This window comes from Cherax quadricarinatus, chromosome 16 (genome assembly GCF_038502225.1).
Source record: "Cherax quadricarinatus isolate ZL_2023a chromosome 16, ASM3850222v1, whole genome shotgun sequence".
In the NCBI taxonomy this organism is placed as follows: domain Eukaryota; kingdom Metazoa; phylum Arthropoda; class Malacostraca; order Decapoda; family Parastacidae; genus Cherax; species Cherax quadricarinatus.
In genome coordinates, this window is record NC_091307.1 from 8944114 (window position 1) to 8968095 (window position 23982).

At 43.8% G+C, this 23982-nt stretch overlaps 1 protein-coding gene across 2 annotated transcripts in view; it reads left to right on the plus strand.

Moving 5' to 3' along the window:
• LOC128688858 (uncharacterized) overlaps positions 1–23696 on the plus strand; it is a 43385-nt gene extending 19689 nt beyond the window's left edge. Inside the window, exons 2-4 of one of the 2 annotated variants that reach the window (XM_053776865.2) lie at positions 10378–10565; positions 11969–12150; positions 21949–23695. In XM_053776865.2, coding sequence (XP_053632840.2) covers positions 10378–10565; positions 11969–12150; positions 21949–23209 — 1631 coding nt within the window. In that variant the 3' untranslated portion in view covers positions 23210–23695. Of the gene's footprint in view, positions 1–10377; positions 10566–11968; positions 12151–21948 lie in introns of both variants that reach the window. The other variant, XM_053776866.2, reaches the window with a different exon arrangement.
• The last annotated feature ends 286 nt before the right edge of the window (positions 23697–23982 follow it).

Here is a 23982-nt window from a genome sequence, read left to right on the forward strand (position 1 = left end):
AGCATTATGACCTGGTAGATCACTCAGCATTATGACCTGGTAGATCACTCAGCAGTAAGACCTGGTAGATCACTCAGCATTATGACCTGGTAGATCACTCAGCATTATGACCTGGTAGATCACTCAGCATTATGACCTGGTAGATCACTCAGCATTATGACCTGGTAGATCACTCAGCATTATGACCCGGTAGATCACTCAGCAGTAAGACCTGGTAGATCACTCAGCATTATGACCTGGTAGATCACTCAGCATTATGACCTGGTAGATCACTCAGCAGTAAGACCTGGTAGATCACTCAGCATTATGACCTGGTAGATCACTCAGCAGTAAGACCTGGTAGATCACTCAGCATTATGACCTGGTAGATCACTCAGCATTATGACCTGGTAGATCACTCAGCATTATGACCTGGTAGATCACTCAGCATTATGACCTGGTAGATCACTCAGCATTATGACCCGGTAGATCACTCAGCAGTAAGACCTGGTAGATCACTCAGCATTATGACCTGGTAGATCACTCAGCATTATGACCTGGTAGATCACTCAGCATTATGACCCGGTAGATCACTCAGCAGTAAGACCTGGTAGATCACTCAGCATTATGACCTGGTAGATCACTCAGCATTATGACCTGGTAGATCACTCAGCATTATGACCCGGTAGATCACTCAGCAGTAAGACCTGGTAGATCACTCAGCATTATGACCTGGTAGATCACTCAGCATTATGACCTGGTAGATCACTCAGCATTATGACCTGGTAGATCACTCAGCAGTAAGACCTGGTAGATCACTCAGCATTATGACCTGGTAGATCACTCAGCATTATGACCTGGTAGACCACTCAGCATTATGACCTGGTAGATCACTCAGCACTATGACCCGGTAGATCACTCAGCAGTAAGACCTGGAAGATCACTTAGCATTATGACCTGGTAGATCACTCAGCATTATGACCCGGTAGATCACTCAGCAGTAAGACCTGGTAGATCACTCAGCATTATGACCTGGTAGATCACTCAGCATTATGACCTGGTAGATCACTCAGCATTATGACCTGGTAGATCACTCAGCATTATGACCTGGTAGATCACTCAGCATCATGACCTGGTAGATCACTCAGCAGTAAGGTCTGGTAGATCACTCAGCATTATGACCTGGTAGATCACTCAGCATTATGACCCGGTAGATCACTCAGCATTATGACCTGGTAGATCACTCAGCATTATGACCTGGTAGACCACTCAGCATTATGACCTGGTAGATCACTCAGCATTATGACCCGGTAGATCACTCAGCAGTAAGACCTGGAAGATCACTTAGCATTATGACCTGGTAGATCACTCAGCATTATGACCTGGTAGATCACTCAGCAGTAAGACCTGGTAGATCACTCAGCATTATGACCTGGTAGATCACTCAGCATTATGACCTGGTAGATCACTCAGCATTATGACCTGGTAGATCACTCAGCATTATGACCTGGTAGATCACTCAGCATTATGACCCGGTAGATCACTCAGCAGTAAGACCTGGTAGATCACTCAGCATTATGACCTGGTAGATCACTCAGCATTATGACCTGGTAGATCACTCAGCAGTAAGACCTGGTAGATCACTCAGCATTATGACCTGGTAGATCACTCAGCAGTAAGACCTGGTAGATCACTCAGCATTATGACCTGGTAGATCACTCAGCATTATGACCTGGTAGATCACTCAGCATTATGACCTGGTAGATCACTCAGCATTATGACCTGGTAGATCACTCAGCATTATGACCCGGTAGATCACTCAGCAGTAAGACCTGGTAGATCACTCAGCATTATGACCTGGTAGATCACTCAGCATTATGACCTGGTAGATCACTCAGCATTATGACCCGGTAGATCACTCAGCAGTAAGACCTGGTAGATCACTCAGCATTATGACCTGGTAGATCACTCAGCATTATGACCTGGTAGATCACTCAGCATTATGACCCGGTAGATCACTCAGCAGTAAGACCTGGTAGATCACTCAGCATTATGACCTGGTAGATCACTCAGCATTATGACCTGGTAGATCACTCAGCATTATGACCTGGTAGATCACTCAGCAGTAAGACCTGGTAGATCACTCAGCATTATGACCTGGTAGATCACTCAGCATTATGACCTGGTAGACCACTCAGCATTATGACCTGGTACATCACTCAGCATTATGACCCGGTAGATCACTCAGCAGTAAGACCTGGAAGATCACTTAGCATTATGACCTGGTAGATCACTCAGCATTATGACCCGGTAGATCACTCAGCAGTAAGACCTGGTAGATCACTCAGCATTATGACCTGGTAGATCACTCAGCATTATGACCTGGTAGATCACTCAGCATTATGACCTGGTAGATCACTCAGCATTATGACCTGGTAGATCACTCAGCATTATGACCCGGTAGATCACTCAGCAGTAAGACCTGGTAGATCACTCAGCATTATGACCTGGTAGATCACTCAGCATTATGACCTGGTAGATCACTCAGCATTATGACCCGGTAGATCACTCAGCAGTAAGACCTGGTAGATCACTCAGCATTATGACCTGGTAGATCACTCAGCATTATGACCTGGTAGATCACTCAGCATTATGACCCGGTAGATCACTCAGCAGTAAGACCTGGTAGATCACTCAGCATTATGACCTGGTAGATCACTCAGCATTATGACCTGGTAGATCACTCAGCATTATGACCTGGTAGATCACTCAGCATTATGACCTGGTAGATCACTCAGCATTATGACCTGGTAGACCACTCAGCATTATTACCTGGTAGATCACTCAGCATTATGACCCGGTAGATCATTCAGCATTATGACCTGGTAGATCGCTCAGCAGTAAGACCTGGTAGATCAGTCAGCATTATGACCTGATAGATCACTCAGCATTATGACCTGGTAGATCACTCAACATTATGGCCTGGTAGATCACTCAGCATTATGACCCGGTAGATCACTCAGCATTATGACCTGGTAGATCACTCAGCAGTAAGACCTGATAGATCACTCAGCATTATGACCTGGTAGATCACTCAACATTATGACCTGGTAGATCACTCAACATTGACCTGGTAGATCACTCAACATTATGACCTGGTAGATCACTCAACATTATGACCTGGTAGATCACTCAGCATTATGACCTGGTAGATCACTCAGCATTATGACCCGGTAGATCACTCAGCATTATGACCTGGTAGATCACTCAGCAGTAAGACCTGGTAGATCACTCAGCATTATGACCTGGTAGATCACTCAGCATTATGACCTGGTAGATGACTCAGCATTATGACCTGGTAGATCACTCAGCATTATGACCTGGTAGATCACTCAGCATTATGACCTGGTAGATCACTCAACATTATGACCTGGTAGATCACTCAGCATTATGACCTGGTAGATCACTCAGCATTATGACCTGGTAGATCACTCAGCATTATGACCTGGTAGATCACTCAGCATTATAACCTGGTAGACCACTCAGCATTATGACCTGGTAGATCACTCAGCATTATGACCCGGTAGATCACTCAGCAGTAAGACCTGGAAGATCACTTAGCATTATGACCTGGTAGATCACTCAGCATTATGACCTGGTAGATCACTCAGCATTATGACCTGGTAGATCACTCAGCATTATGACCTGGTAGACCACTCAGCATTATGACCTGGTAGATCACTCAGCATTATGACCCGGTAGATCACTCAGCAGTAAGACCTGGAAGATCACATAGCATTATGACCTGGTAGATCACTCAGCATTATGACCTGGTAGATCACTCAGCATTATGACCTGGTAGATCACTCAACATTATGACCTGGTAGATCACTCAGCATTATGACCTGGTAGATCACTCAGCATTATGACATGGTAGATCACTCAGCATTATGACCTGGTAGATCACTCAAAATTATGACCTGGTAGATCACTCAGCATTATGACCTGGTAGATCACTCAGCATTATGACCTGGTAGATCACTCAGCATTATGACCTGGAAGATCACTCAACATTATGACCTGGTAGATCACTCAGCATTATGACCTGGGAGGTCACCCAACACTATGACCTGGTAGATCACTCAACATTATGACCTGGTAGATCACTCAGCATTATGATCTGGTAGATCACTCAGCATTATGACCTGGTAGATCACTCAGCATTATGACCCGGTAGATCACTCAGCATTATGACCTGGTAGATCACTCAGCATTATGACCTGGTAGATCACTCAGCATTATGACCTGGTATCACTCAGCATTATGACCTGGTATTTCACTCAGCATTATGACCTGGTAGATCACTCAGCATTATGACCTGGTAGATCACTCAGCAGTAAGACCTGGTAGATCACTCAGCATTATGACCTGGTAGATCACTCAGCATCATGACCTGGTAGATCACTCAGCAGTAAGGTCTGGTAGATCACTCAGCATTATGACCTGGTAGATCACTCAGCATTATGACCCGGTAGATCACTCAGCATTATGACCTGGTAGATCACTCAGCATTATGACCTGGTAGACCACTCAGCATTATGACCTGGTAGATCACTCAGCATTATGACCCGGTAGATCACTCAGCAGTAAGACCTGGAAGATCACTTAGCATTATGACCTGGTAGATCACTCAGCATTATGACCTGGTAGATCACTCAGCAGTAAGACCTGGTAGATCACTCAGCATTATGACCTGGTAGATCACTCAGCATTATGACCTGGTAGATCACTCAGCATTATGACCTGGTAGATCACTCAGCATTATGACCTGGTAGATCACTCAGCATTATGACCCGGTAGATCACTCAGCAGTAAGACCTGGTAGATCACTCAGCATTATGACCTGGTAGATCACTCAGCATTATGACCTGGTAGATCACTCAGCAGTAAGACCTGGTAGATCACTCAGCATTATGACCTGGTAGATCACTCAGCAGTAAGACCTGGTAGATCACTCAGCATTATGACCTGGTAGATCACTCAGCATTATGACCTGGTAGATCACTCAGCATTATGACCTGGTAGATCACTCAGCATTATGACCTGGTAGATCACTCAGCATTATGACCCGGTAGATCACTCAGCAGTAAGACCTGGTAGATCACTCAGCATTATGACCTGGTAGATCACTCAGCATTATGACCTGGTAGATCACTCAGCATTATGACCCGGTAGATCACTCAGCAGTAAGACCTGGTAGATCACTCAGCATTATGACCTGGTAGATCACTCAGCATTATGACCTGGTAGATCACTCAGCATTATGACCCGGTAGATCACTCAGCAGTAAGACCTGGTAGATCACTCAGCATTATGACCTGGTAGATCACTCAGCATTATGACCTGGTAGATCACTCAGCATTATGACCTGGTAGATCACTCAGCAGTAAGACCTGGTAGATCACTCAGCATTATGACCTGGTAGATCACTCAGCATTATGACCTGGTAGACCACTCAGCATTATGACCTGGTAGATCACTCAGCACTATGAGCCGGTAGATCACTCAGCAGTAAGACCTGGAAGATCACTTAGCATTATGACCTGGTAGATCACTCAGCATTATGACCCGGTAGATCACTCAGCAGTAAGACCTGGTAGATCACTCAGCATTATGACCTGGTAGATCACTCAGCATTATGACCTGGTAGATCACTCAGCATTATGACCTGGTAGATCACTCAGCATTATGACCTGGTAGATCACTCAGCATCATGACCTGGTAGATCACTCAGCAGTAAGGTCTGGTAGATCACTCAGCATTATGACCTGGTAGATCACTCAGCATTATGACCCGGTAGATCACTCAGCATTATGACCTGGTAGATCACTCAGCATTATGACCTGGTAGACCACTCAGCATTATGACCTGGTAGATCACTCAGCATTATGACCCGGTAGATCACTCAGCAGTAAGACCTGGAAGATCACTTAGCATTATGACCTGGTAGATCACTCAGCATTATGACCTGGTAGATCACTCAGCAGTAAGACCTGGTAGATCACTCAGCATTATGACCTGGTAGATCACTCAGCATTATGACCTGGTAGATCACTCAGCATTATGACCTGGTAGATCACTCAGCATTATGACCTGGTAGATCACTCAGCATTATGACCCGGTAGATCACTCAGCAGTAAGACCTGGTAGATCACTCAGCATTATGACCTGGTAGATCACTCAGCATTATGACCTGGTAGATCACTCAGCAGTAAGACCTGGTAGATCACTCAGCATTATGACCTGGTAGATCACTCAGCAGTAAGACCTGGTAGATCACTCAGCATTATGACCTGGTAGATCACTCAGCATTATGACCTGGTAGATCACTCAGCATTATGACCTGGTAGATCACTCAGCATTATGACCTGGTAGATCACTCAGCATTATGACCCGGTAGATCACTCAGCAGTAAGACCTGGTAGATCACTCAGCATTATGACCTGGTAGATCACTCAGCATTATGACCTGGTAGATCACTCAGCATTATGACCCGGTAGATCACTCAGCAGTAAGACCTGGTAGATCACTCAGCATTATGACCTGGTAGATCACTCAGCATTATGACCTGGTAGATCACTCAGCATTATGACCCGGTAGATCACTCAGCAGTAAGACCTGGTAGATCACTCAGCATTATGACCTGGTAGATCACTCAGCATTATGACCTGGTAGATCACTCAGCATTATGACCTGGTAGATCACTCAGCAGTAAGACCTGGTAGATCACTCAGCATTATGACCTGGTAGATCACTCAGCATTATGACCTGGTAGACCACTCAGCATTATGACCTGGTAGATCACTCAGCATTATGACCCGGTAGATCACTCAGCAGTAAGACCTGGAAGATCACTTAGCATTATGACCTGGTAGATCACTCAGCATTATGACCCGGTAGATCACTCAGCAGTAAGACCTGGTAGATCACTCAGCATTATGACCTGGTAGATCACTCAGCATTATGACCTGGTAGATCACTCAGCATTATGACCTGGTAGATCACTCAGCATTATGACCTGGTAGATCACTCAGCATTATGACCCGGTAGATCACTCAGCAGTAAGACCTGGTAGATCACTCAGCATTATGACCTGGTAGATCACTCAGCATTATGACCTGGTAGATCACTCAGCATTATGACCCGGTAGATCACTCAGCAGTAAGACCTGGTAGATCACTCAGCATTATGACCTGGTAGATCACTCAGCATTATGACCTGGTAGATCACTCAGCATTATGACCCGGTAGATCACTCAGCAGTAAGACCTGGTAGATCACTCAGCATTATGACCTGGTAGATCACTCACCATTATGACCTGGTAGATCACTCAGCATTATGACCTGGTAGATCACTCAGCATTATGACCTGGTAGATCACTCAGCATTATGACCTGGTAGACCACTCAGCATTATTACCTGGTAGATCACTCAGCATTATGACCCGGTAGATCATTCAGCATTATGACCTGGTAGATCGCTCAGCAGTAAGACCTGGTAGATCAGTCAGCATTATGACCTGATAGATCACTCAGCATTATGACCTGGTAGATCACTCAACATTATGGCCTGGTAGATCACTCAGCATTATGACCCGGTAGATCACTCAGCATTATGACCTGGTAGATCACTCAGCAGTAAGACCTGATAGATCACTCAGCATTATGACCTGGTAGATCACTCAACATTATGACCTGGTAGATCACTCAACATTGACCTGGTAGATCACTCAACATTATGACCTGGTAGATCACTCAACATTATGACCTGGTAGATCACTCAGCATTATGACCTGGTAGATCACTCAGCATTATGACCCGGTAGATCACTCAGCATTATGACCTGGTAGATCACTCAGCAGTAAGACCTGGTAGATCACTCAGCATTATGACCTGGTAGATCACTCAGCATTATGACCTGGTAGATGACTCAGCATTATGACCTGGTAGATCACTCAGCATTATGACCTGGTAGATCACTCAGCATTATGACCTGGTAGATCACTCAGCAGTAAGACCTGGTAGATCACTCAGCATTATGACCTGGTAGATCACTCAGCAGTAAGACCTGGTAGATCACTCAACATTATGATCTGGTAGATCACTCAGCATTGTGACCTGGTAGATCACTCAGCATTATGACCTGGTAGATCACTCAGCATTATGACCTGGTAGATCACTCAGCATTATGACCTGGAAGAACACTCAGCATTATGACCTGGTAGATCACTCAGCATTATGACCTGGTAGATCACTCAGCATTATGACCTGGTAGATCACTCAGCATTATGACCTGGTAAATCACTCAGCATTATGACCTGGTAGATCACTCAGCATTATGACCTGGTAGATCACTCAGCATTATGACCTGGTAGATCACTCAGCATTATGACCCGGTAGATCACTCAGCAGTAAGACCTGGTAGATCACTCAGCATTATGACCTGGTAGATCACTCAGCATTATGACCTGGTAGATCACTCAGCATTATGACCTGGTAGATCACTCAGCATTATGACCTGGTAGATCACTCAGCATTATGACCTGGTAGACCACTCAGCATTATTACCTGGTAGATCACTCAGCATTATGACCCGGTAGATCATTCAGCATTATGACCTGGTAGATCGCTCAGCAGTAAGACCTGGTAGATCAGTCAGCATTATGACCTGATAGATCACTCAGCATTATGACCTGGTAGATCACTCAACATTATGGCCTGGTAGATCACTCAGCATTATGACCCGGTAGATCACTCAGCATTATGACCTGGTAGATCACTCAGCAGTAAGACCTGATAGATCACTCAGCATTATGACCTGGTAGATCACTCAACATTATGACCTGGTAGATCACTCAACATTGACCTGGTAGATCACTCAACATTATGACCTGGTAGATCACTCAACATTATGACCTGGTAGATCACTCAGCATTATGACCTGGTAGATCACTCAGCATTATGACCCGGTAGATCACTCAGCATTATGACCTGGTAGATCACTCAGCAGTAAGACCTGGTAGATCACTCAGCATTATGACCTGGTAGATCACTCAGCATTATGACCTGGTAGATGACTCAGCATTATGACCTGGTAGATCACTCAGCATTATGACCTGGTAGATCACTCAGCATTATGACCTGGTAGATCACTCAGCAGTAAGACCTGGTAGATCACTCAGCATTATGACCTGGTAGATCACTCAGCAGTAAGACCTGGTAGATCACTCAACATTATGATCTGGTAGATCACTCAGCATTATGACCTGGTAGATCACTCAGCATTATGACCTGGTAGATCACTCAGCATTATGACCTGGTAGATCACTCAGCATTATGACCTGGAAGAACACTCAGCATTATGACCTGGTAGATCACTCAGCATTATGACCTGGTAGATCACTCAGCATTATGACCTGGTAGATCACTCAGCATTATGACCTGGTAAATCACTCAGCATTATGACCTGGTAGATCACTCAGCATTATGACCTGGTAGATCACTCAGCATTATGACCTGGTAGATCACTCAGCATTATGACCTGGTAGATCACTCAACATTATGACCTGGTAGATCACTCAGCAGTAAGACCTGGAAGATCACTCAGCATTATGACCTGGTAGATCACTCAACATTATGACCTGGTAGATCACTCAGCATTATGACCTGGTAGATCACTCAGCATTATGACCTGGTAGATCACTCAGCATTATGACCTGGTAGATCACTCAGCATTATGACCTGGTAGATCACTCAACATTATGAGCGAGAAAAAAAAAAGCCGGAAGAGAATGAAGTTGGGGCGGGGGAAGCAGTAGTCGTTTTTGTTAACTACCATCAGTTTTGAAAGAGCCAGTTAGAAACTACTTAAGAAATTCCAATTAGCCCAAGATCACTGAATCAGTTTGAAGTATTAACACAAAAATTTTTACTATTGTTACTACCTCTTTTTTTATTTGTAATAACGCATACTAAAACTGTACCACTAAATACCTATATATCTAGTCTTAAGTAGTCGTGTGTAAGCACTAGAATTACTCTGCTCGAAATGCATATGCATGCTAGTGGCTTTCTTTTGTGCTAAATAATATTTTACATGTAAACTACATTTTTAAACTGCACAAAGAAATAAAATTTGGTTGTTTTGTTTGTTAGAGCACAAAAATGTAAAATTTTCGAGGTCAAAAGAACCCAGAGGGCCCTATAAGCACCCTAGTAAATGAGTGATAATCAGGTTTGATCTGAGGAAAGGGAGAGAAACTCCAATTATTTGGATCAAGAGCCCTTCACCAGTATGAAGGCAGTTCACTGATAAAACTTTTCATTTTCGCCATGCCCAGACAACCAGAAACTGCTGCAGGGTCCACGAAGAGTTGTGAGACTGTGTATGTGCGCTGTGCTGCTGCCCACGATACTCATCACCATCCCTCTCTATGTCCGCCTAGTACTCTACCCACCCGGGCACTACCCTATGATGCCCACTGACCAGCGTCTCCTTAGTAGACACGTCTCCGGCGTCTGGTGCCAGGTAGGTGGGGTTGTGATGATGATGATGATGATGATGATAATAATAATAATAATAATAATAATAATAATAATAATAATAGTAATAATAATGTGTATCTTTATATGTGTATGCTTCTAGACTTTTGTATTCTGAGCACCTCTGCAAAAACAGTGATAATGTGTGAGTGTGGTGAAAGTGTTGAATGATGATGAAAGTATTTTCTTTTTGGGGACTTTCTTTTTTTTGGTCACCCTGCCTCGGTGGGAGACGGCCGACTTGTTGAAAAAAAAAAATAGTAATAATAATAATAATAATAATTTTTATTTGGACATGATACATAGTTGTATAAAGAATTATAGTAGTTGGGTGTACATGCCAAAAGCCCCTTGTATGCAGAGCATTATGGGCAGGCTTAAAATTAACTTAAGATTAACTAAGCAACGATAGATTCAGTAATTTAAACAATGAAATTTGAACATTTTAGTTATGAAGCAATTAACAACATGAAGTGGGTGATGTGGGTACGTTTTTCCGTTAGTCTTAATGCTACACGAGATGAGGGGTTATGTAAAGCAGTGCAGACAAGTTTTCTTTCTCATTCTAACTCACAATCTCACACATTAGCTCAGACTTTCCGAGTCTGTCTCTTACTCAGTCTCCTAGGTTGATTCTCGCCAGGAACAACGTAAAAGTAACCTCATTTTGTGTTGTATATTCTAGAGTGATTTGCCCTTATGTAATATCCATGCCCCTATATATAACTGATGATTTGTGTGGTTTTGAAGCAATTTGACACGAAAAATATGTTTTTCCCTTTCCTCCTACAGTATATAATTATCTCAAGCGTTAGTATTTATGTGCAGGCGCCTGCATAGCATACATATAGAAATATAAATACATTGACTGTTTTTACAGTGCCATGATGTCTGTGGTTAAGTGAATGGGCTGTTATTAAGGCACAGAATGCGAGTGGTGACAGTAGTACCCAAGTGTTAAGTAAATGGTCATGTGGTCCCGGAAGGTTAGTGCTTGATGAGCTAGGCTTACAGATAATGGACCTGCGACGGTAGTTGCTAGTGTTTATTTATTGCTAAAGTTATATTGTAGGGAGTACGTCGTTGGGGCTATGTACAGCTACTCTTGTTTGCTACAATGCCTTTGTATCGGCTTCTTAAATATTAAAGTTTGTGAGTATGCAATTCAGTGAAGAGGTGGGGGGAGAGGGAAGGGGTAAGAGAGAGAGAGAGAGAGAGAGAGAGAGAGAGAGAGAGAGAGAGAGAGAGAGAGAGAGAGAGAGAGAGAGAGAGAGAGAGAGAGAGAGAGAGAGAGAGAGAGAGAGACAGACAGACAGACAGACAGACAGAGGCAGAGACAGAGAGACAGAGAGACAGAGAGAGAATTAATCTTATGTTCTTTCTCTACAGGCTCAGACTACACGCATGAACGGCAGCTACAATGCCTACGTCAGCCCTCGAGTTCCGAGTACCTCAGTTAACCGTTCCACCCACTGCATGCTGCACTCCACTCTCCTACAGGATGACATCAAAGAGTACTGGGGTTTCCATCTCCTTAAAGGATCCAAGGTCACAATTTCCGCGTGTGCCAGGTACTCACCATGTCGTCTCTGCAGGATCTGAGAATCAGCTCCTGGCCCTACCTCCTCGAATTCTTTAATATCATTGATTTCTGGCCTATGGGCCCTATCATATTTACTCTTGAAGCTGTGTTGTTGAGAAATGGCTTTACCAACTAAGATATAATTTATAATACTGAATATAGGGAACACTTAGCTGATAAAAGACAGCAAATCGTCTACACAGCCGCCCCTGCAGACGAGGTCTTGAATTGTTGTCATGATCATCTCTCAACGGGCTGGAATAGATCATATTATGTAAACAATAAATTACCCCTATGGGGTGTTATGTCAGCATATTTCATTCACTGATGGCTGACAAACTTACTTGTTTGGACTCAAAAGTCCGCACATAACTGCCGACTATAGGTTGATTACAAACTCCTTGCGACTCAAGAACTGCGCAGTCCCCCATACAAGAAACTCGTAACCTACCTTGCTCTTGTAGCGTGAGCTATGGTGTTCTTCACACCTTCGACAGGTATCGGTGACTTGATAGAAGCTGAAGTGTCCTTGGATGTCCACATCTTCCACAGTCTAGGAATATGCACACTGGTACACTATGTTCCACAAGATTTGTCTTTATTGTTCACAATCTTATCACTAAAGAAGCTGATCACACTTCTCTGTAAGTGTTTATTGTGTTTTGTGAGACACTTTGTTCACACTAACGCACATATCGTTCTTTGTTGGTTATCCTGGCGTCAGTGTCACTCTCAGTAGAGTCAAAAGTAATCTGAAGACGCCACAGCGCCCCACGCCGTTACTGCCCCCAGTACAAAGGAAAAGCTGACATAGTACCTTTGCTTCCTTGCCACTTCCTCCATGAGGCAAAGCAGAATGTTTAAATCTTGCTGTCTTAAGCATAGACAACAATGTCCATTATCTTTACTATGGTAATAAAGTGGGAGCAGGATTTTCCTTAATTGTCCTGCTAAGGTAAGAGATGTACTGTCTCTTATTAAAATACACTCTGCAACACTGGACCGCACGGAGCGGCGGTCACTTGACCACATGTTGCATACTGGTACTGCTTCTGGGATCAATTACTCGCTGTAGCAGTAAACAAGATATTTGCCCCTTCTGAGAGGGCTGGGCCCCTCAGGGCTGAAAGGGGCTGAAGGGGCTGAAGGGGGCTGATACCCCCCTCCTGGAGAAAATTTCTCCATATGTGTAATGAGTTTGCCTGTACCACTTGTCAATAGTAAATAACGCACGTAAGTCGAGCTCGTTGTAGGCTTAGATGGTTAGCTTGAGTCACATTAGAAGGTCACTGACGCTGACCTCTATTTCAACCCCTCCCCCCCCCCTTCCCGGCTTGCCCGCGGAGCAAAGCCCAGCCGAGATGAGTCAGACTGGAGGAATAAGCTAGAATACCCTGGCAGACATCATGAGACATGACCCATTTCTGCCAACAAACACCGTACAGAGCAGCTGTGCGTTACTCCAACAGCACCAGTACGTTGTGAACCCCAAACCTTACAACACTTCCACGTTCAAAGCATTCTACTTTTAAACCATACTGAGAGTGCGTGTGTATGCGTGTGTACTTACCTATTTGTGGTTGCAGGGGTCGATTCTCAGATCTTGGCCCCGCTTCTTTAACTTGCCACTCTTCGGATTCACTCCCTCTTAGCCTTGTAGGCACTATCGTAGCTGCTCTAAAAACTGTACAGTGCCAGCCTCCACCACTTCCTCACCAAGATCATTCCACTTCTCGACCACTCTGAGACTGAAGAAATACATCTTAACATCCCTGTGGCTCTGTGACTTTTAACTTCCAGCAGTGTTCCCGAGTTCCCGATTCTCGCTTCTCAAACAGCCTATTCCTCTCTACCTTATTAACTTCCCCTAAGAATTTGTATGTTGTTATCATGTTCTGTCCTCCAATGTTGTTAGGTCCAATTCTGTTATCCTCTCCTAGTAGGTCAGACCCCTTAGCACAGTGGCAAGCCTTATTGCATACTGCTGCACGTTCCACAGCTTTTTAACAAGTTTTTTCATGTGCTGGTTCCATACTGGTGCTGCAGACTCCAAGATGGACCAACATTAAACCCATGCTGGTTATTGTTTATGAAACCACTTCTCTCCGAGTGTGCTACCACTCTTTCCCTGATAATTTTCTCCATTACCTTGCGAGGAATGAATGTCAGAGAAATTGGTCTGTAGTTTAACGCCTCCTGTCTGTCTCCTTTCTTAAATATAGGGAATACATTTGCTGTCTCCCAGATCTCTGGTAACTGTTCCGTTGCCATTGACTTACTGTAGATCATATGATCATACTAAGTCACTCTCTCCCTGCTTCATGAGCTTTATCATACCTCTTCTTAAAGCTATGAATGGAACGTGCCTCCACTACTTCACTCTCCAGATAATTCCACTTCCTGACAACTCTGAGGCTAAAGAAATACCTCCTAACATCCCTATGACTCATCTGGGTTTTCAACTTCGAATTGTGACCCCTTGTTGCTGTGTCCCATCCCTGGAACATCCTGTCTCTGTCCACCTTGTCAGTTCCTCTCAGTATTTTAAATATTGTTATCATGTCCCCCCCTCTTTCTCCAGTCGCGCGCGCGCGTGTGCGTGTGCGTGTGTGTGTGTGTGTGTGTGTGTGTGTGTGTGTGTGTGTGTGTGTGTGTGTGTGTGTGTGTGTGTGTGTGTGTGTGTGTGTGTGTGTGTGTGTGTGTATGTGTGTGTGTGTACTCACCTAATTGTGGTTGCAGGGGTCGAGACTCAGCTCCTGGCCCCGCCTCTTCACCGACCGCTACTAGGTCCTCTCTCCCCCTGCTCCATGAGCTTTATCATACCTCGTCTTAAAGCTATGTATAGTTCCTGCCTCCACTACATCGCTTGCCAGACTATTCCACTTCCTAACTACTCTATGACTGAAGAAATACTTCCTAACATCCCTTTGACTCATCTGAGTCTTCAGCTTCCAATTGTGACCCCTTGTTTCTGTGTCCCATCTCTGGAACATCCTGTCTCTGTCCACCTTGTCTATTCCACGCAGTATTTTGTATGTCGTTATCATGTCTCCCCTGACCCTCCTGTCCTCCAGTGTTGTCAGACCGATTTCCCTTAACCTTTCTTCATAGGACATTCCCCTTAGCTCTGGAACTAGCCTTGTTGCAAACCTTTGAACTTTCTCTAATTTCTTGACGTGTTTGACCAGGTGTGGGTTCCAAACTGGTGCTGCGTACTCCAGTATGGGCCTGACGTACACAGCGTATAAAGTCTTGAACGATTCCTTACTGAGGTACCGGAACGCTATTCTCAGGTTTGCCAAGCGCCCATATGCCTCAGCAGTTATCTGGTTAATGTGCGCTTCTGGCGATGTACTCGGTATTATACTCACTCCTAGGTCTTTCTCCTTGAGTGAGGTTTGCAGCCTTTGGCCACCTATACTCTGTCTGCAGTCTTCTTTGCCCTCCTCCGATCTTCATGACTTTGCATTTGGCAGGGTTAAATTCTAGGAGCCAGTTTCTGGACCACACATCCAGCCTGTCCAGGTCTCTCTGTAGACCTGACTGGTCCGCGTCTGATTTAATTCTCCTCATTAACTTCACGTCATCTGCAAACAGGGAGAAATCAGAGTGGGGAAGCGTCACGAGCGGTGTTCCACAGGGGTCAGTGTTGGGCCCCCTGCTGTTCACAATCTACATAAACGACATAGATGAGGGCATAAAGAGCGACATCAGCAAGTTTGCCGATGACACCAAAATAGGCCGTCGAATTCATTCTGACGAGGACATTAGAGCACTCCAGGAAGATTTGAATAGACTGATGCAGTGGTCGGAGAAGTGGCAGATGCAGTTTAATATAGACAAAAGCAAAGTTCTAAATGTTGGACAGGACAATAACCATGCCACATATAAACTAAATAATGTAGATCTTAATATTACGGATTGCGAAAAAGATTTAGGAGTTCTGGTTAGCAGTAATCTGAAACCAAGACAACAGTGCATAAGTGTTCGCAATAAAGCTAATAGAATCCTTGGCTTCATATCAAGAAGCATAAATAATAGGAGTCCTCAGGTTGTTCTTCAACTCTATACATCCTTGGTTAGGCCTCATTTAGATTATGCTACACAGTTTTGGTCACCGTATTACAGAATGGATATAAATGCTCTGGAAAATGTACAAAGGAGGATGACAAAGTTGATCCCATGTATCAGAAACCTTCCTTATGAGGATAGACTAAGGGCCCTGAATCTGCACTCGCTAGAAAGACGTAGAATTAGGGGGGATATGATTGAGGTGTATAAATGGAAGACAGGAATAAATAAAGGGGATGTAAATAGTGTGCTGAAAATATCTAGCCTAGACAGGACTCGCAGCAATGGTTTCAAGTTGGAAAAATTCAGATTCAGGAAGGATATAGGAAAGTATTGGTTTGGTAATAGAGTTGTGGATGAGTGGAACAAACTCCCAAGTACAGTTATAGAGGCCAGAACGTTGTGTAGCTTTAAAAATAGGTTGGATAAATACATGAGTGGATGTGGGTGGGTGTGAGTTGGACCTGATAGCTTGTGCTACCAGGTCGGTTGCCGTGTTCCTCCCTTAAGTCAATGTGACCTGACCTGACTAGGTTGGGTGCATTGGCTTAAGCCGGTAGGAGACTTGGAACTGCCTGGGCCAGTAGGCCTGCTGCAGTGTTCCTTCGTTCTTATGTTCTTATGTCATGTCGTTCACATATACCAAGAATAGCACTGGTCCCAGGACTGACCCCTTTGGGATCCCGCTCGTCACTGGCGCCCACTGTGATACCTCATCACGGACCATGACTAGCTGTTGCCTCCCTGTTAGGTATTTTCTGATCCATTGCAGTGCCCTTCCTGTTATAGGTGCCTGTTCCTCTAGCTTCTGTACTAATCTCTTGTGAGGAACTGTGTCGAAGGCCTTCTTGCAGTCCAAGAAAATGCAATCAACCCACCCCTCCCTCTCATTTCTTACTTCAGTTACCTTGTCGTAAAACTCTAGTAGGTTTGTGACACAGGATTTGCCTTCCATGAATCCGTGCTGGCTGTCGTTTATAATCTTGTTCCGCTCCAGGTGCTCCACCACTCTCCTCCTGATAATCTTATCCAAGTCTTTGCATGCTATACATGTCAGTGACACTGGTCTATAATTTAGTGCTTCATTTCTGTTTCCCTTCTTAAAGATGGGGACTACATTTGCCTTTTTCCATACTTCAGGTAGTTGCCCAGTTTCAAGGGAAGTGTCGAAGATTTTGGTTAGTGGCACACGTAGTGTCCCTGCTCCCTCTTTAAGGACCCATGGAGAGATGTCCAGTCCCACCGCCTTTGAGGTATCAAGGTCACTTAGGAGCTTCTCCACCTGTGTGTGTGTGTGTGTGTGTGTGTGTGTGTGTGTGTGTGTGTGTGTGTGTGTGTGTACTCACCTAGTTGAGGTTGCGGGGGTCGAGTCCGAGCTCCTGGCCCCGCCTCTTCACTGATCGCTACTAGGTCACTCTCCCTGAGCCGTGAGCTTTATCATACCTCTGCTTAAAGCTATGTATGGATCCTGCCTCCACTACATCGCTTCCCAAACTATTCCACTTACTGACTACTCTGTGGCTGAAGAAATACTTCCTAACATCCCTGTGATTCATCTGCGTCTTCAACTTCCAACTGTGTCCCCTTGTTACTGTGTCCAATCTCTGGAACATCCTGTCTTTGTCCACCTTGTCAATTCCTCTCAGTATTTTGTATGTCGTTATCATGTCCCCCCTATCTCTCCTGTCCTCCAGTGTCGTCAGGTTGATTTCCCTTAACCTCTCCTCATAGGACATACCTCTTAGCTCTGGGACTAGTCTTGTTGCAAACCTTTGCACTTTCTCTAGCTTCTTTACGTGCTTGGCTAGGTGTGGGTTCCAAACTGGTGCCGCATACTCCAATATGGGCCTAACGTACACGGTGTACAGGGTCCTAAATGATTCCTTATTAAGATGTCGGAATGCTGTTTTGAGGTTTGCTAGGCGCCCATATGCTGCAGCAGTTATTTGGTTGATGTGCGCTTCAGGAGATGTGCCTGGTGTTATACTCACCCCAAGATCTTTTTCCTTGAGTGAGGTTTGTAGTCTCTGGCCCCCTAGACTGTACTCCGTCTGCGGTCTTCTTTGCCCTTCCCCAATCTTCATGACTTTGCACTTGGTGGGATTGAACTCCAGGAGCCAATTGCTGGACCAGGTCTGCAACCTGTCCAGATCCCTTTGTAGTTCTGCCTGGTCTTCGATCGAGTGAATTCTTCTCATCAACTTCACGTCATCTGCAAACAGGGACACCTCAGAGTCTATTCCTTCCGTCATGTCGTTCACAAATACCAGAAACAGCACTGGTCCTAGGACTGACCCCAGTGGGATCCCGCTGGTCACAGGTGCCCACTCTGACACCTCGCCACGTACCATGACTCGCTGCTGTCTTCCTGACAAGTATTCCCTGATCCATTGTAGTGCCTTCCCTGTTATCCCTGCTTGGTCCTCCAGTTTGTGTGTGTGTGTGTGTGTGTGTGTGTGTGTGTGTGTACTCACCTATTTGTACTCACCTATTTGTGGTTGCAGGGGTCGAGTCTTAGCTCCTGGCTCCGCCTCTTCACCGGTTGCTACTGGGCCCTCTCTCTCCCCGCTCCATGAGCTTTATCAAACCTCGTCTTAAAACTGTGTATGGTTCCTGCCTCCACTACGTCATTTTCTAGGCTATTCCACTGCCTTACAACTCTATGACTGAAGAAATACTTCCTACTATCTCTCTGACTCATTTGTGTCTTCAACTTCCAATTGTGGCCTCTTGTTTCTGTGTCCCCTCCCTGGAACATCCTGTCTTTGTCCACCTTGTCTATTCCACGCAGTATTTTATATGTCGTTATCATGTCTCCCCTGACCCTCCTGTCCTCCAGTGTCGTCAGGCCGATTTCCCTTAATCTTTCTTCATAGGACATTCCCCTTAGCTCTGGAACTAACCTTGTCGCAAACCTTTGTACTTTCTCTAGTTTCTTGACGTGCTTTATCAAGTGCGGGTTCCAAACAGGTGCTGCATACTCCAGTATGGGCCTGACATACACGGTGTACAGTGTCTTGAATGATTCCTTACTAAGGTATCGGAATGCTGTTCTCAGGTTTGCCAGGCGCCCATATGCTGCAGCAGTTATCTGATTGATGTGTGCTTCCGGAGACATGCTCGGTGTTATACTCACCCCAAGATCTTTCTCCTTGAGTGAGGTTTGCAGTCTTTGGCCACCTAACCTATACTCTGTCTGTGGTCTTCTGTGCCCTTCCCCTATCTTCATGACTTTGCATTTGGCAGGATTAAATTCGAGAAGCCATTTGCTGGACCAGGTGTCCAGGTGTGTGTGTGTGTGTGTGTGTGTGTGTTTCCGTGTGAGTGTGTGCTTGCGTGTGTGTGTATGCCGGTGTGTGTGTTTGTTTGCGTGTGTGTGTGTGTGTGTGTGTGTGTGTGCACGGGCTAGAGAAGTTTTGGATGGTTAACATGACATCGCGCGTAAAAACTGACATGACTTCCATTCATATAATTGTTTTCCTGTCACTAGTTAGTGAATAACGTTGGTATAATTTCTCTGTTGATTTAACAGGATGAACAGGTGGGTATGATCTCTGTTGTGGAACAGTATTAACAGGTGATAGTGGAATAGGATCAACAGGTGAGAACAATTTCTGTTGATAGAGGATCAACAGGTGGGAACAATTTCTGTTGATAGAGGATCAACAGGTGGGAACAATTTCTGTTGATAGAGGATCAACAGGTGGGAACAATTTCTGTTGATAGAGGATCAACAGGTGGGAACAATTTCTGTTGATAGAGGATCAACAGGTGGGAACAATTTCTGTTGATAGAGGATCAACAGGTGGATACAATCTCTGTTGATGAAGGATCAACAGGTGGATACAATCTCTGTTGATGAAGGATCAACAGGTGGATACAATCTCTGTTGATGAAGGATCAACAGGTGGATACAATTTGTAGATGAATGGTTCAGCGAACCGACATGTTGATAAATTAGACACATGTGCAAGTCTTGGGTATCTTTTTTGAGGAAACGTTTCGCCCCACAGTGGCTTCATCAGTCCATACAAAGGAGAATCTTGAAGATCAGGAGAAGAATGGGGTAATCAGTCCCTCAACCTTGAGTCGATGTGGTCAGTCCATCAATCTTGAATAGAATACGGCAGTATTCTATACACACATGCGACTCAAGGTTGAGGGACTGATTACCTCATTCTCCTCCTGATCTTCAAGATTCTCCTTTGTATGGGCTGATGAAGCCACTGTGTTTAAGAGTACCAACAATCTAGTACAACATCTGAGTGGCTGATACCTCGTCACTCTCGTAGCATCTCTTTTATGCTCCATTTAATCTGCTCTTTATATATCAATTTTATATTGCAAAATCTTTCACATACTGCTTCTTCACTCCATCATCCCACCAACTGCTCCCTCACCATATATATATATATATATATATATATATATATATATATATATTTACATACGTATACAAACACTAATCTCAGGCCGAGGGTGACTCGAACCTACGAACCTTAAAACAAGATACGCAGTATTATACACACCAGTCCATTCTGGTCCAGTACTTTGGCGACCAGCCAAGCTAAGTGTTGATCCCAAAGCAGTCAGCAGCCAGGACGGTGGTGGAGTTTTTCATATCATTCTCAGAATGCATCGACCAAAGAAAGATTTTAGAATGTTTAGACTTCGCAGAACAAGCGAAATATTCACATACACTAGTCTCAGTCTCAGAGATTAGTGTTCGTAAATATTTTGCTTGTTCTGTGGAATATGTATATATATATATATATATATATATATATATATATATATATATATATATATATATATATATATATATATATATATATATATATATATATATATATTCTGTAGATCCCCTGAGCAGGAGGGGTGACCTTTAATTTAAGAAACAACATGGTGACATTTAGCTTGAGCTCAGAGGGTGATCTTTACCTTGAGTTAGGATGGTGACCTGTACCTTATATCTACATAACACATTTTAATTGCGTCATCTACCTTATGCAGTACTAAGCTAATGTAAGTTATAATAGTCACTACTAATGAAATATGACAGTCGTGTTCCTTGTAACACTGGATTTGTCTATCTTTTTTTTTATCCTTATTCCAATCAATGCTTTACATAGCACACTAAAATGGAAACTAAAGCAGTTTAGAAACCATTTTTTATCTTGATGCTTCACCATCTTCAGCACCACCATTGTCAGCACCACCGTCACCACCACCACCCTGAACTGTACTAATGGTATATTTATATTTATTCTTAGATCACGGTTATTACGGCTATGACCTACTGTCAAACAATTGATTACGTACGTAAAATTCTATAGACACACCCATATAATTTTGTTGTTTATGCATTGCTTGCACATTACTTGTCTTTAGTTATATTTCCAGTATAGCACAGACATCATGGACTAATGGTAACTCACAAACTGCAGCCTTCCGACCTGAAATTAAGACACATGTGCAACATCTGGGTATCTTTATTGTAGACGTTTCGCCATCCAGTGGCTTTATCAATATAAATTCTAGGACATAACTTGAGGACAGTAAGACTATGTACAGAAGATGAGGTAATCAGCCCCTCAACCATTCTTGCACAGCCTTCCGACCTCACTTTCAATATGCAGGCATTGTATTTTCCACTTCCAAAACTCCCGAATCCCTTTACTTAAGCCTAATTTATTAACTTACACTATTTCTACAGCACGGTAGGCGCACAGCTGATGATCTTGAGGGGCGTAGAGAACCTTCGGCGCTGCGCCTGGATCGGTGAAGAAGACTCAGAAGAAGAAGTAGTGATCCAGGATGTGGAAGACCCAGCAGGAGATAGTGACCCGGAGCTTCATTCAAGCCTCAACGACCAGCAGCTGGTAGGCGTCTCCGAGGACCAGAGTCTAGGTAATCAAGATGGTGAGCACTATCCAGGGCTCACGGAAGTGCTAAATGAACTCCAACGTGCGGCAGGCGGCGCTCTAGATACCGAACTGCAGACTAATGAAACAGATATGCCTATTTTTATTGATCAGTCAGAAGAAAGGCGTAAGAATTTGCGCAAGCTTCTTCGACAAGCTGTTAAAATGAGCAAAAGCAAGAAAGAAATCTTACAGATTCTTCACTTAGTAGGACGGGATGGGAAGAGGCAGCTTCCTAAGAGAATCAAATATATTTTGGGAATTAAATCAGAGGAGGTACTGCCCTTTTCACTAACTGAGACCTCTGGAGCTCTAGGAAGTGAAGAAAGAATCCCTAACAAAACAGGTGAGGCGGAAACGTTAACAAAAAGAAACATTCGGTCTGTGAAGGAGAACATTGAAGATTATGATGGTGCCTTCGAAATATTTGACGAGGGCGAAGACATCGCCACTTCTAAACACAGCAGAAACATGATGAAACCCAAGCCAACAAAACCCACTGACTCGGTGGAAAAAATGGTTGGAGGGCAGATCTTTTTTCCCGAAGGACTAAAGTTCGAGCGAGGTATGTTCAATCAGACGACGAAACTAGATGGCTCAAACGAAGAGGAAGTGTCATCGTTCTCTAGCAGCGAGGAGGCCCTAGCCAGCTGTGAAGGTGTCATCATGACTCTTCCTCTCGTGGCTTACCGAAGCTGTAATTACCGCTGGATCGAGACTAACAAGGTCGTCTACGATATACCCGTCACCGGCACCTACTACTTCGTCTTCTCCAGCGATAACGAGATCTCTACCAACCAGCTCTTCTTCAACTTGACGATCGACCGAGTAGTGTATGACACCAGCGACTCCAGACAAGTGTGTACCAACACAACCAACTGTTTAATACCACTGTCCTTCTGGTCGAACGAGCAGACACTGGTGGAGGTGCCTGAGGAGAACACCTGGGATCATTCCTACATGCTAGATACCAAATGCGACCCCAGAGTGCCTGTCTACCTCACTTTCCTCATCCTGGCTCCCCTCATGATACTCTTCTGTGCCTTTAACTAGGCACAACTGAGGCGAACAACAATGCGCTGTACTCTATGCTCATGTTCGATGTTTAACACTACCGACAAACTGTGCATATGTTCAACAGTGTATACTGTAAAGTGTAGTAATGCTCAGCACTGAAGACAAATTGTACTCATGTTCAACACTGTAAACAGAATGTTGGAATGCTCAGCATTCTGGTCAAAGTGTACTTATGCTCAACACTGTACAATGAAGGCAGTATACTTGTGCTCAATACTGTACACAGTAGACAAAGTGTAGTAATGTGCAATACTGTAAACTGAGAGCGAATTATAGTGATACTCTATACTGCACATAATACTGTACCATAATAAGAGAGGAAAACGACCTTTGAATATTGAATAATGACTAATAGATGTACCATACAAGGTCTGCGAGCTACAAAGTCGACAGAATGCTAGGTTTCAACGATACACGTTTCTAATGTCCAAAAATTAAATAAAAGAATTGAATATATATATATATATATATATATATATATATATATATATATATATATATATATATATATATATATATATGTATATAAATGTATATATATATATATATATATATATATATATATATATATATATATATATATATATATATATATATATATATATATATATAGTTACTCGATTGATTCAGTGATCCATCAATCCTCGGATCTCCTGCCCAGCGCTCTACCACTTCTCTTTGATTATAGAAATAATAATAATAATAATAATAATAATAATAATAATAATAATAATAATAATAATAATAAT